The sequence below is a fragment of the Diceros bicornis genome, chromosome 8, assembly GCF_020826845.1.
Source record: "Diceros bicornis minor isolate mBicDic1 chromosome 8, mDicBic1.mat.cur, whole genome shotgun sequence".
In the NCBI taxonomy this organism is placed as follows: Eukaryota; Metazoa; Chordata; class Mammalia; order Perissodactyla; family Rhinocerotidae; genus Diceros; species Diceros bicornis.
In genome coordinates, this window is record NC_080747.1 from 67,998,761 (window position 1) to 68,014,115 (window position 15,355).

The 15,355-nt window shown below is 35.9% G+C and overlaps 1 protein-coding gene across 6 annotated transcripts in view; it reads right to left on the bottom strand.

Annotated features, from left to right (window-relative positions):
- HELQ (helicase, POLQ like) overlaps positions 1-15,355 on the bottom strand; it is a 48,024-nt gene that overhangs the window by 14,834 nt on the left and 17,835 nt on the right. For all 6 annotated transcript variants that reach the window (XM_058547417.1, XM_058547418.1, XM_058547416.1 and 3 more), the window contains 5 exons: positions 14,391-14,630; positions 10,580-10,721; positions 10,105-10,209; positions 2,495-2,717; positions 857-1,014 (listed from right to left, as the gene is read on the bottom strand). In XM_058547417.1, the coding sequence (XP_058403400.1) occupies positions 857-1,014; positions 2,495-2,717; positions 10,105-10,209; positions 10,580-10,721; positions 14,391-14,630 (868 nt within the window). The remainder of the gene's footprint in view (positions 1-856; positions 1,015-2,494; positions 2,718-10,104; positions 10,210-10,579; positions 10,722-14,390; positions 14,631-15,355) is intronic.

Genomic DNA, 15,355 nt, shown 5'->3' on the forward strand with positions numbered 1-15,355 from the left:
GAAAAAATAACACAAATTTTATTTACAAATATTGCAAGCTTAAAAATTATTAAAACATAACATACTTTAGTAGAATCATTTAAAGAATGGTCATAAGTACTGTGACCATGGGCTATGGTTTTCATGGACTTACGTGGTTATGTTTAATATTGGAGATGTCTAGGGGGAGGGAGAAGAGGGAAAGCTTTTGAAAGCAACATTATTATATATACCACTTAAAAAAACTTACAATAACAATTTAAAAATATGACATTAAAAAGAAAGTTAATTTCCTGCAATTGAAAGCTGCATACCACTGCTGCCTAATACGTTTTCATCCATCTACCCTGTTCACAGTAAAATCATAATAGACTGTACTCTACCATTTGGTTTTGTAACAGGTACGGCCAGTTCCATCTTGCTACTGGCAATAAAATTGATATTCCTTCTCAGGTATTAACATCACTGGGTTTGGTGTATCATCATGCTTGGCTCTGACAGAGCTTTCATGTAATTAAACTCTCAATCATCAGAGACGGCTTTCACGGGCTTCTTTACATTCTACACATTATAAAACGTAGTAGTCACCAAATCATAACAGTAACTATCTTTGGGGGAATGGGACCAGGATGATCCTTTTTTCTTTTCTGCATCTTTATTTTTTCGATAATGAACATGTTTATATTTAACAGAAAAGTAATATTTAAGTTAAACAAACCAAATATGATATTGCCATATTACTATCTTAAAAACTGAAAGACAAAAGGCCCAATTCTAAATATATTTTAATAGAGAAAAAAGTGAATAATCACTTGACAAAAATCACATCACCATTAATGAACTAAGCAGCCTATATTAAAGAATCTTATATTCTCACCTGCCTGAAGTATATCATCCAATCAGGGTCACACTGAGAAGCCAGGTCATAGGGAGTTGTGAGGTAAATCAGATGGAGAAGGCTTTCAAGGACAAGTCCTTCAAGACCTGTCTTCAAGTCTCTGTAGAGAATGTCACAATAAGCTAAATCTATAGTTCCTAAAAGACACAAATAATTCATTGTTCATAATTACCAAAGGGGGAAAGAAGTGATTTTAAAGAAAGTCTTGTTTAGAAATTACCTAAATAAAGCAAAAAGTCTTCAAAGACTCTTATTATGTAATTTAGCACAACTATTTTCAGGTCATTTTGATAGTATCCATCAACATTTAATAAGTATATACTTTCTGACCCAACTACTCTATTTTTGGGATTTTAACCCAGAGAAACATTTCCACACATATCCAAAAATACACAAATAAGCTATTTTTGGATGCATGCAGCCTTGTTTATAACTGAGAAAAATCAGAAACAGTGCAAATGTCCATCAGTAGGGGAATGGTTAAATAAATTATGGTATCCATACTATGGATGACTGTAGTTTTAAAAGGAAAATGAGGTAGATTTGGATTGACAAGTTAGGATGCTCATGAAATTTTATCAGTGAGAAAAGCAACCTACCAAAAAACACTTACACTATGATTCCATTTAAAAAAATAAACTATGTGTGTATGCACATGTGTGTGTATATATGTATACACATACACACATATACATACAGACATAAATATATACATATACATAAAAATATTGGCAAGGATATACACCAAATTGTTAACAGTGGTTGCCCCTGGGAGAGTGGAAATGGGACAGGAGTATGGGATTTTCCTTTACATAACTCTGAGTTCTAAGGATTTTTTTTTTTTTTTTGTGAGGAAGATCAGCCCTGAGCCAACATCTGCCAATCTTCCTCTTTTTTTGCTGAGGAAGACTGGCCCTGGGCTAACATCCATGCCCATCTTCCTCCACTTTATATGGCACGCTGCCACAGCATGGCCTGACAAGCGGTGCATCGGTACGCGCCTGGGATCTGAACCAGCGAACCCCAGGCCACCGCAGCGGAGCGCGCACACTTAACTGCCTGCACCACCGGGCCGGCCCCCTGAAGGATTTTTTAAACAATAGATATGTATTATTTCTCATTAAGTAAATTATGATGTAGTCATTAAGAAAGAAACAATTCACTGTCATGAAACAATCTCTAAAATATTATATTAAGCAAAAAAGGTAGTTCTGGAATAATACAAATGATTGTTTATTTAAAAACAAAAGCTTAAAAAAATCTTAAACCTGTATATATGTATGTATTAGGCATTGAAATGAAATGAAATGTACCAAAAATGGAAAGATATACAACAAATTGTTATTCTTGGTAGCATATTAAAATTCATGTGATTGCTGGGGGAGGGGAGTGTGGGGGGGATGACCATCTTCTTCTCTATATACTTCTGCAGTATTCTAAATTACGTATAATTCAAAATCTTTTTCAACTTTTTAAAGTTGAAGTAGTTTAACAACTTATAAGATTAATGTTATTAATATGAAATTACAAATCCAATTTAAAGTAACAGAATAATTTAATTTCCATTTTTACAATGCGTTTCCTCAGATTAAGAATGAGATTTAGATAAATTCTTACCTTTAAAAGAAGCTCGTCCCAACTTTGTAATATGAAAACTATGTTGGAACTCTTCTTCAGACTTAGAAATAGTGTCTTTTTGTAGAAGTCCTTTTTCTGTCAGGTATCTAAGTGATTCAACAGTTATTTCCTGGAGACTTTTTTCTTTCAACAAAATCTTTTGCTGAACACCCAAAAACGTACCACTCATAAAGCGATATATGTCACCAAGATTTGTTGCAATCTGAAACAATTTGGGACATCACTGGAGCATTTTCCTTAATTCAAGACACCATTCTGAATGCACATCAAGATGATAATTTATTTCCATACCTCAAAGCTAATAAAAATTAGTATAAAATCTACATAGTTGCATAAATGAAAGTAAATTTTACAATGGCATTTTTAAATTAAGAAGAAGAAACAATTAAAGAGAGAAGGTAGTTACCATAATCATACTTTTTATGAAAACATCCAAACATTTTTCATTCAAAAACTCCCTAGGTTGGGGCTGGCCTGGTGGCATAGTCGTTAAGTTTGCACGCTCCACTTCGGTAACCTGGGGTTCATGGGTTTGGATCCCAGGCGTGGACCTACACATCCCTCATCAAGCCATGCTGTGGTGGCATCCCACATACAAAGTGGAGGAAGATCGGCACAGATGTTAGCTCAGCGACAATCTTCCTCAAGCAAAAAGAGGAAGATTGGCAACAGATGTTAGCTCAGGGCCAATCTTCCTCACCAAAAAAAAAAAAAAAAAAAAACCACCTCCCTAGGTTTTTGAATGATTTTTCACAATATCTCCAGAGCTGAGTTCTCTGTTTACTCCCCAACCAATTATCACTAATTCTTGCTCAGCCTTCTTCAGAAGTCATCCCTGTATCCCTTTCCAGACACCTGTGAAAGCATTCTTTAGCTCTAAAAATTATTTAAAAAAAAAAAACACACATGGAAAACACAACTGAAAGTCTCCACTAAAACAAGATCAGGCAATACCTTCTCTGACATATTACCTAAAAATAAATAGCAGTTTTCTACCTCTTTTTGTCTCTCATTCCCATCTCCTTTTCCTGTTTCCTTTTTTGGTGAGGAAGATTGGCTCTGAGCTAATATCTATTCCCAATTCTCCTCTTTTTGCTGAGGAAGATTTGCCCTGAGCTAACATCCGTGCCCATATTCTTCTATTTTATTTGTGGGGCGCCCCACACGTGGCTTGATGAGCAGTGCGTATGTCCATGCCTGGGATTTGAACCTGAGAACCCCAGGCTGCCAAAGCCGAGCACGTGAACTTAATCACTACACCACCGGGCTGGTCCCTCCTTTTCCTGTTCTTTTGCTGCCTTTTTCTCTCCCCCTTTTATTCACTATTTAAAACTTAACAATGGCATGTGTAAGTAATACTTAACCCTCCATTTGGTATTCAGATGTAGAGTTGACTTTGAATTAGAATAATTTTATATTAGCCAATTTCAATGAAATCAGCACATTATACTAAAATATAGTCAATCAATAAGCATATTTCTCTCACCATTCTGATGATATTTTAACTGGAAAACTTAAATAATTAGTTCATATTAAACCGATATAAGGAGTAACAAAAAATATTACAGAGCATAGACATTTCCTATTGCTTCTCCTCCTTTTAATAAAAATCATTTTTAATATAGTATTCAATTAGGCTAAAATTGCACTTTTAAGATATTCAAGAACTGATACTCAGTTTGTAGATTATCAACGTAGTTAGTTTCTGTATTTTTTTCTACTTGGTTGATTACAGTTAACACTGGGGGTAAAAAAAACGCCTAAAAACCCTTTACTTGATCCTTCTAGCTACCAACATGCTATCTTTCTACACCTCTGAGAAAAACTTTTAGACATAGTGATTTAAATCCACTGGGCCAGCCTCTGCCTCTCAGCTTTTCAGAGCTGGATTCTCCACTGCTGCCCCAACCTGCAAGTTCACCCATGCACAACTCCAAAGTCAATTCATTCATTAATTCAAGTATTTACCAGGTGCCAACCACATGCCAGGCCCTGTGCTGGGCACTCGGATTCAGTGATAAATGAAAATAAATGTGGTCCCTGTGTCACAGGGCTTACATTCCAGTGGGGTAAAGTTATCAGCCACATAATTGCACTAACAAGAATACAATTACACACTGATAGGTGCTACTACAGGAAAGGAACGTGGTTCTATAAGGCATACAACAACAGACTGCCTGGACTCAGAGGCAGAGGGAGGCTTCCCTGAGAGAGCAACGGTCAAGTGAAAATCTGAAGGTTAAGTGGGAGTCCACCAGACAAAGGATTGGGGGGGATTGAAACTGGAGATGGGAGGTGAGATGGGTGAGACCCAGGCTTAGGGAGCACTGGAGTAGGAGAGAATATAGTGTGTTTGAGACATGAAAACAGAAGGTCAGTATGACTAAAGCGCAGAGTGTGAGAAGGCTAGTGAGAGACGAGGATGCAGAGATGGCCAGAGGCAAAATCCACAGTGGCAGACCATGAAAAGGAATTTGGGCTTAATCCCAAAAGCAAAGGGAAACACCCACTGACAAATTTTAAGCAGAGGGGGTTACACATTCGGATTTTACATTTTGAGAGGATCAATCTATGTGAAGAATTATTTGGAGAGGATGTGGGAAGGCAGGGCAGAGTGGATGCAAGGAGACCAGTTAGGAGACAATCACAGTGATCCAGGCAAGAGACTGCGGCAGCACGGACCAGAGTGTGCAAGTGCGGGGATGTGGTTGGAAGCAGCCTACACAACCTACCTCTCTTTGCCTCGGATTCTCTTCTAGTAAAAGGGGAGTTATATTAATTAATTCAAACGTATGCAAGAATCAGAGATAAAACACCTGAAGTGTCTAGTGGGGTGTCTGAAACATGCTTGTGATAAATAAACAATAATGGGAGGCTCCCTGGATCCTATGGCCCAACAACTGTTATGCTCTCCTGGACTTTCCTTCTCTTCCACCCAATATGGACCTAGTCTCTCCATGGATGGTCACTTCTACCCTCCTGCCTCCTGACCTCACATTCCAGCCCTTCTTGCTTCTCATCCCTATCCCACATGGTTGTTCCAGTCCAGAGGACTTGACTTCTGCTTCAATTCTAACTCACAAGATTTTCCGGGTTCTGCACCCTGTAGAATTCCAGCCTCCTTCCACAACTAGAGCTGTGTTGTGAACCCCTACCCCAAGGAGCAGGAGGAACCCTGATGGCCTATCCTCAGGACTGGGCCCAATAGCTTGAGTTCTACCTCCTGTGGGCAGGCTTGGAACAATAGCCCCCTACCTGCTAATCTGAACCCACTGCTGCCTGGACTTCTTGCTGCTGTGCTCCAATCGTTACAACAGAATTTAAACGCAACGGTTATGCCCTGCGGATTTTGCATCGCCAGGCCCGTAAAACCACATTCTTGTCGCCAAGACGGTTCCCCCAGTCTCCCTGCTACCTGAATGCCCTGGTCTCAAGGGAAGCTCCAACTCCCTCCCAACTCCATTGCCTTTTGTTGAGTCTTAACTCATGACATATACATTCGTCAGATGTACATATGATGATTATTTCCCCCCGCCTTTTCTTTTTTTTAGCAGTCTTTTGCAGAGAATTTTTTAATTATGATGAAATCAATTTGATTGATTTTTCTTTCATGATTTGTTTCCCATGTAAGAAATTTTTGCCTAACCCAAAGTAACAACAAATTTTCTCATATTTTTTTCTAGAAGTTTTATTTTAGCTTTTAAGTTTAGGTCTATGATCCATTTTGAGTTAATTTTTCTGAACAGGTTAATTTTTTATTGTTCCATATGGATATCTAGTTGTTCTAGTACCATTCATTGAAAAAACTATCCTTTCTCCATTTAAATATCTTGGCACCTTTGTTGATCATATATGCATGGGTCTACTTCTGGACTCACTATTCTATTGGTCTATATGTCTATCTTTGCCCCTGAATACCAAAGCTTTACAGTAGGTCTTGGAGTCAAATAGTATGAATCATGTAACTTTGTTATTCTTTAAGAGAATTATTTTTGGCTATTTTACTTCTCTGGATTTCCAAATAAATTCTAGTATCAGCCTGCAATTTCCCCAAAAAGAGTGTTGAGATTTTAATTGGGATCGCAGTGAATTTACAGATCAATTCGGGAAGAAGTAACATATAAATAAAACTGAGTGTTTCAATTCATGAACATGGTATCTCTCTCCATTTATTGAGGTCTTCCTTAATTTCTCCGAGCAGCGCTTTAGAGTTTTCAGTGTCTAAGTGTGATACATATTAGTTAAATTTACCCCTAAGTATTTCAGGTTTTTTGATGCTATTGTAAATGGAATTGTTCTTCCAATCATTTGTAGTGAGTATACAGAAACACAATTGAGTTTTGTACATTGACCCTGTATCCTGTGACACTGCTAACTCCCCCCATTTTTTTTTTGTACATTCGTTTGGATTTTTCTCAAACTCAATGTCATCAAAATAAGATAGTTTTACTTCCTCCTTCCCAATCTGTATGCCTTTATTTTTCTTCCTGTCTTATTTTACTAGCTACAACTTCTGATATATGCTGAATAGTAGTGTGAGAGCAGACATCTTTTATTTTCCTGATCTTAGGAAGAAAAACATTTAGTCTTTCACTATTAAGCGTGATGCTACCTGTAGTTTTTTTTAATAAACACCCTTTAGCAGGTTGAAGAAGTTCTTTTTTACTCCTAGGTTGCTGAGTTTTTATCATGAATGGGTGTTGAATTCTGTCAAATGGATAATTACACTGATTGAATTTTGAATGTTAAACCAACTTTGCATTACTGGAATAAACTCAGATTGATCATGGTATATTGCTCTTAAAATGTATTGCTGGATTACTAATACTTTGATAAGGATTTTTATGTCTATGTCTACAAGAGATATTGGCCTGTGGTTTTGTCTTCTTGTATTATCTTTGTCTGGTTTTGGTATCAGAGTAACGGTGGTCTCATAAGATGAGATGACTAGTGTTCCCTCGTCCTCTAATTTCTGGAAGAATATGTGAATGAATGGTATTGTTCCTTCCTTAAATGTTTGATAGAATTCACCAGTGAAATTGGTTGGGCCTGGAATTTTCTTTGTGGGAAGGTTTTAAATTATAAATTTAATTTCTTCAATAGATATAGGTCTGTTTAGATTTTCTAAATGGTTGATTTTGGGAATTGTATCTTTCAAGAATTTTCTCCATTTCATCTAAGTTGTTGAATTCATTTTTCAGTATTCAAGGATAGTTATTCAAGGATAACCCCTTACTACCCTTTTAGTATCGTCAGGATCTTTAGTGATGACCCTCCTTTCATTCCTGATATTGGTAATTTATGTGTTCTCTCTTTTCCTCCTCATCAATTCAATCAATAATCTTACTGATCTTTTCAAAGAACTAGTTTGTGGTTTCATTAATTTTTTCTCCTGTTTGTTTATTTTTTATTTCATTGATTTCTGCTTTTATCCGTATTATTTCCTTCCTTCTACTTACTTTGTGGGGTTTTTTGGTGTGTGTTTTTTTTTAGCTTCCTAAGGTGAAACTTAGGTCACTGATTCTGGATCTTTCTTCCAATAAGCATTTAAAGCTTCTTCTTCTTCAGCACTTCTTTAGCTGTATGCTACTAATTTCAATATGTTTGTTTTCATTTTCATTCCATTCAAAATATTTTCTAATTTCCTTTGTGATTTCTACTTTGACTACAGGTCAAAGTATGCTATTTAATTTCCAAATGTTTGGGTATTTCTCTAATATCTATTATTGATGTATACTATAATTCTGTTGTCATTAGATACCATACTGTATATGATTTCAATCCTTTTAAATTGATTGAGACTTGTTTTATGGCCCAGAATGTGGTCTATCTTGGTGAATGTTTCATGTGCACGTGGTGAGCGTTCCACATACACACTGGCACACGGGAAAGAACACAGGCCAGCAAGGCAGGAACCTGATTATAGTCCTATCTAAACCATAACTCATCGAATGACCTTAAACTAATCACTAATTCTCTGAGTCTGTTACCTTATCTAACATATAAATGTAATAAGCCTTGAGGATCTTCAAGATCTCTCTCCCTCCTTTATTAATTCCTTCACAATCCTCCTATTGGAGGTCTTTATTACATTATACATGGATTACTACAAAAGCTTCCAAACTAGTCTTCGGGCCGGCCCCGTGGCTTAGTGGTTAAGTGCACGCGCTCCGCTACTGGCGACCCTGGTTCGGATGCCGGGCGCGCACTGACGTACCGCTTCTCTGGCCATGCTGAGGCTGCGTCCCACATACAGCAGCTGGAAGGATGTACAACTATGACATACAACTGTCTACTGGGGCTTTGGGGGAAAAAAAAAATAAATTTCAAACTAGTCTTGCAATACTTCTGCATACTACTACCCCCATTTTATAGATGAGGGAACTGAGTGAGGTTCAAGAGAGAGCTAGTAACTTGCCCAGGGTAATATGAGACAGAGTTGGGACCAGGACACAGGTCTGTGTGATATTGGAGCCCTTGCTCTAAACAACCAAAGAACACTTTTACTAATTCTCCACTGAAGAGTGACCATGTCACAACTCTTTAATCTGGTATTTAAGCACACTCTCCCATATTCCCTAATCTACAGCACACAGTCTGGCCCAACTTTTTCCACCCAACTCCTACTCTTCAGGATCTTCAGCCCTCCTCTACAGGTACAATATCAAGTTGACTGACTGTTGCCCCACATCATCTTAAGCTTTCTCATCTTTCATTCTGTTTTAAGTACCTGGAATGGCTTACCCCTTCCCACTGCTTATCTAAAACCTCTCTCCTTCAATACCCAGCACTAATTCCTTTTCTTCCTTGTAGACTTTCACTCTTCTAAACCACCAGGGGATATTATAATATTACGCCATTCATCTGCAATGTACTCAAAGCTTGTCTCATGGTATCTTTTATTTATTAATTACCTTTTTGTTTTCACTTAAACTATTCAGGTTAATGAAGATAGACTGCATGATGGGTTAAGAGCACTGGTTTTGTAGCTAGACAAAGCTGAATTCAAACCCTGGCTTTGCCACGTAGTAGTCAAGTGACCCTGGGCACAAAGTTAAAATTTACTTAAGAATAATCCTAAAAAAGAGGTTTAACTCAAGTCAAGAGTAACTCTAAAAAAAGAGAGCTAATTTCTAATCTTAGGAAAAAGAGTTTTCCTATTGTGCCCTTTTTCCTTTTTTGATTTTTTTGCCTGATAAGGGTTATACTGATCACACAAATGTTTATAATATCCTAGAATGGTCACAGGACTACAGGTGAACCTTATTCTTAACAAGAGCAGAGATGCTGGATTATCCCGCATCAGGACCCAGTGCTTTACAGCTCCTTGTATTCCCGATAGTATCCACCAAAGTCTCTCACTTGTAACGGATGCCCAGTTATGTTTTGTCAATTTTTCATATTCCTTACAACTCAAAGGATTAAAAATGCACATATAAATCCAGATTCAGATTTATCATGTCAAAGACTGTTCTTTTCCACATTAGATTACAAGTTAACATTTTTTTTCATACTTGACAGTTTTCATAACTTTTTAACCTCTATTATCTGAGGTAATATTAATAAGATTTAAAAATATTTAAAAATACCTTCAAACCAATCAAAGAGAGAAACAAAGTTTGGATTCCCTTGGTGAATTCTTGAACAAGATGGCTATAACAGTTTTCCAGCGGTTTGCTTATTAACTCCAGTACCTACAAAAGTTAAAGCAATACCATGTTTGGCATTATTATAAAAAATAAATCATGTTCCATATAAAATTTTATATTTTGCATATATCTTGTGGAGGCAGGCAGAGATAAAAAACACAAAGAAAAAAATTAGAATTTGGTGTGTTCTCATAAAAATGGAAGAAAGATAAATACAGAAAATACTTTTCATTATTTGCCTGAAATATAAAAGTATTCAAACTACTCTTTATAAGCCTTAATCATAGAGATTAAGGAAACATTATTTAAAGGACTATTAATAATTAATTTTTAAAAGATGATCTCATAAAAGGACTAGAACAAAGACCAAGAAAAAAAGACAAAACAACCCAACAACAAGCAGACTGAGTATTACCTTTTGCTTGTCTTTTTCTTGCAATATAAGGATACTCTCCCCAACGGAATCTAGTCCAGCACGGCCGGCTCTGCCAATCATCTGTTTATATTGATTCCTTTTTAAAAATTCCTTAGCAACATAGGGGGCTCTTAAAATAACTCTATGGAATTAATAAAATTAATTAAAAGTCATGCTCCATCTATAACATTACCACCTATTTTTTAAACTCTTAATTTCATTATATCTAAGTGATATTATTTAATGACATATTAATTCAAAATAATAAATAACTAATATTTACCAAGAATCTATGATGTCTTAGGTTCTTTATGTACATTATCCGTAATTCTTAAAAAATTCTTGGTAATAATATTCTTTTTATTTTTTTTACAAAGGGGCTAACTGAAGCACAGACAAGTTAAGTGGCTTACCTCAATTCACAAAATTAGTAATTACCAGAACCATGATTTGAACTTAAGGCTGCCCAGCTGCAAAGCTTATGATCAATCCACTATAGCAACAGTCTCCAAAGATTTTTGATTTTATATTCCGCAAATGAAAAATCTGACCATGCACCACCAACACATGCACATTTATTTATGAATTTATATTGTTGTCAAGTATATAAAATTGCACATTTCAACCGTTTTTGAGCTACAGAAATGATTTCAATCCTGCTCACATATATAGAAGTCTGTAGGCAGTTCCTGTTTGAATGTGAGAGAAAACCTATGTCATTTGCCTATACTAACCAACTTACTCTTTATTTATAAATCTCAATGGAAAGCCAAGATTACCAAACACTTGAAGAAAACTAACAACATAAAAGAAAAACAATAAGAACATAAAGAATAAATGTCTGACAGAAGCAGATAATACAGAGAACAGAAAAAACTTTTAAAAATTCTTCTTCTTCTTTTTTTTTTTTTTCGGCTGAGGAAGATTAGCCCTGAACTAACATCTGTGCCAATCTTCCTCCTGACAAGTAGTGTAGGTCTGCCCCCAAGATCCAAACCCGTGAACCTGGACCGCCAAAGTGGAGTGTGCAGAACTTAACCTAGAGGGTATTGTATTCACAGTATGGGAGCAGACTATTATAAAGAAAGAGCAACAAAAGAAGACTGTTCTTGGAAATTAAGAAAAAAATTTAAATTCATTTAAAAATTCAATAGAAGAACTGAGTAATGAATGAACATTGTTAATGGGATAGAGCTAAAAATGGATTTTGGAGCCAGCCCTGATGGCCTAGTGATTAAAACTTGGCGTGCTCTGCTTTGGTGGCGTGGGGTTTGGTTCCCAGGCACAGAACCACACCACTCATCTGTCAGTAGCTATGCTGTGGCAGCGGCTCACATAGAAGAACCAGAAGAACTTACGACTATACACAACTATGTACTGGGGCTTTGAGAGGGAAAAAAAAGGAAGAAAAAAGAAGGAAGATTGGCAACAGATGTTAGCTTAGGGCGAATCTTCCCCTGCAAAAACAGAAAAAAACAAATAACAACAAGAAAAGTATTTTGTTAGACAGAAGGCAAAGTTGAAGAAATCACATAGCTCATATTGATTGAAAAATGTCTAAGAAAAGTTAAGAGATGTGAAAGCTCAACCCTGTCTAACTGAAGTTACAAAAGCAGAGAACAGAGATAACAGAAGGAAAGAAATAATGAAAGAAATAACTAAAAAAAATTACTCTAAGATGAAGAGAGGCATCAAATTTTAGATTGAAAGCATATACCCAAGTGCTAAGCCCTATGATGGGAAAGTAGCTCAATTGGGATATTTGGGATTGTAGAATTAGATTTCTCGGGTTCAAACCTTGGCTTTGAAACTCATTTGCTGGGCACGAAGTTGGGTAAGTTATTTAATTGTTCAATGCCTCAGTTTTCCCTTCTATAAAATGTGGACAATAAAATAAGAGCTTCCTCACAGAGGTGTTGTGAAGATCTAGTAAGTCAGTGCATGTAAAGCTGATATGATATGGGGGATGGAGTGTAATAGCTGTAACTATTATTATATACTATGACAAAATTTTAAGGTTAAACAGAAAAGTCTAAAAGCCTCTGGAGAGGAGAAAACAGCAAATCTAGGCAAAAACAAAAATAAGCAACACTGGTTCCTAAAAGACATGTAAAAATACTATAAAGCCCCCAAAGGAAAAAAATTGAACCTAGAATTCTTTTCCTAGCAAGGTGTTAAAGCAAGAGGCTAAAATAAAGACATCGCAAAAACTCGAAAACTTTTACCTCCAATGCAGCATTTAAAAAATAATTACTCAAGGATGGCAAAATAAAAAATGAATCATAAAAGGAAAACATGGGATACAAGAAGCAGTGGTAGGCAAAAAAAAACAAGTAGAATTTACAGGTAAGTTTAAATATTATTGATTAGAAGATGAAAGAAAGTTAAAAATCTAGAACTAAAATTCTAGGTAATTGCAACATACATGAGGCAGTGCAGGAGAACATATAAATGCTTAGATTCTTGTTATGTTCAGGAGAGGATATAGTTATTGATCAATTCTAAAATGACAGAAAAACATGTTTGATTATAACTGTTAAAATTTTAAAAGTAACAATTGGAATAAGAGAAGTAGGATATATAACTTCCTTTTTTTCCTTTTAATTATCTGAAAAATGGAAAACTTAATCAGTGACAGAAGTCAAAAATAAAAGAATGGATGAAGATATACTTGGCAAAAAAAAAAAAATGTAGAGCCAGCCCTGATGGCCTAGTGGTTAAAGTTCAGCACTCACTGCTTCGGTGGCCCAGGTTCAATTCCTGGGCACAGAACCACACCACCTGTCTGTCAGTAGCCATGCTGTGGCAGCAGCTCACAAAGAAGAACTAGAAGGACTTACAACTAGGATATACAACCATGTACTGGGGCTTTGGGGAGGGGGAAAAAAAGAGTAAGATTGGCAACAGATGTTAGCTCAGAGCCAATCTTTCCCCGCAAAAAAAAAAAAAAAAAAAGTAGTCCTAGTAGTCAAAGTAAAATTACTAAATGAGAAAAACAAGGACCTATTATATTGATAAAAGGTATAATTCAGAAATAAGACATTTGGAGTAAACCTTTGTATACCTAAATAGTTTTGAAATACACAGCAAAAACTTCTAGAAATGCAAAAAGGAGAAACTAACAACCCATTAATTACAGTGGGAGACTAATGCACGTCTCTGAAATTGACAGATCAAGGAATTGCAAACAGTAAGAAAATAGAGGAGCTGATAATACAATAACTGTGATCTCATTGAGATATATAAAACTGTATACCCAACAGAAAATACATATTTTTTTAACACTCATGGACAAATTATAAAAATTGACCATTTATTTGAAAAAAAGTCACAAATTTCAAAGTCACAAATTATAAAGAGTAGAAATCAATTATACAGGCCCATAACTTTGGTAATAACTGAAAAGGTAATCAAGGATCTACTCTAAAAAAAGATACTAGACTCAAAAGTCTATGGATGAATTCTCTAAGGTTTCAAGGAAATCTCCATGTTAAATAAACTCTTTCAGATCATAAAAAATGGTAGAAAGCTTGCCAACTGTTTCTACAGAACTAGGATAACAAACTCTAACATCAAAATCAGATAGGGAGAGCACACAAGAAAGAAGGAATTCTAATACCAGGAAATCTACTAATGCTATTTTTCATTAAAATATTAAAGGAAATAAACCAAACAATCAACTCAGCAAATGCTGAAAAAACATTTGATAAGTTCTCACCCAGTACTGAGATGGAGTAAAACAACAACAAAACTCCTGGTAAGCTAGGAATTGTAAAGTTTGGGGTCTGGTCAACAGTTACTTATATCTTACCTTCGAGCTGGTAGGTTAACACCAGCCGCCAGGGTAGATGTGCAGGTAAAAAGGCAGAGCACCCCTGTGGAGTAGGCCTCCTCCAAGAGCTTCCTTTCATCGCTCGTTAAACCACTGTGATGATAGGCGACTCCAAACGGGATGGTGCGCTTTAACACGGGACACAGGTTGCCACTGCTGATATTCTTCAAGTTCTTAATCACCCCCTGCTTTTCTTCCTCCCTGTGTTTCAGATAGTCCCTAGGAAAAAGATTTGTTAGAAATATGAACACTTGATCTTAGAGTGACTAAGTGCCTATCATTTTAATTTTAGTAGATGCCATGTAAACGTTCTTTTTTTAAAAAACGTATTACTTTTATTGATATAAGTATATAAAATGTTCTTAGAATTTTGATTCTCATTTCATTAAACTATGTAGGCAGTCTCTCTCAACCTTTTTGTGGATCACAGAGCTCTGTGAAAATCTGATGAAAGCTAAGGAAAATAACAAATATTCACACAAACACAACACTTTGCATATCATTTCAGAGGGTTCATGGACTTCTTGAAGTTCATTCCTGTACTTCCTACGAATCCCTGGACGCCAGGTTTAGACCCTTGCTCTGGATGTTATGATTATTTTTTCACTAGAACATACATCTTTATTGAAGATGATTTGTTTTATTTTAAGCCATAAATCTTCTTCTCTGAAGATGGAAATATATATTATTAATTCATATGTACTATATGTAAAACACTGTCTAAACATTAGCATTTTAGAAGCCTCAATAATATCCTACAATGTCTCCATATCTACAAGTACCTATTATTTTAAATTCCTTTTAGAAAAGAAAGAAAGGAAAAATAGACTAAGTACAACTAACTACTAATCGACTGTAAAGCAACAACTTCTGAAGACCAGTAGCAAACAAATATAGTCTAAGATACAAATATAATACACATAGACCTGTGTTGTTTTAGTGTG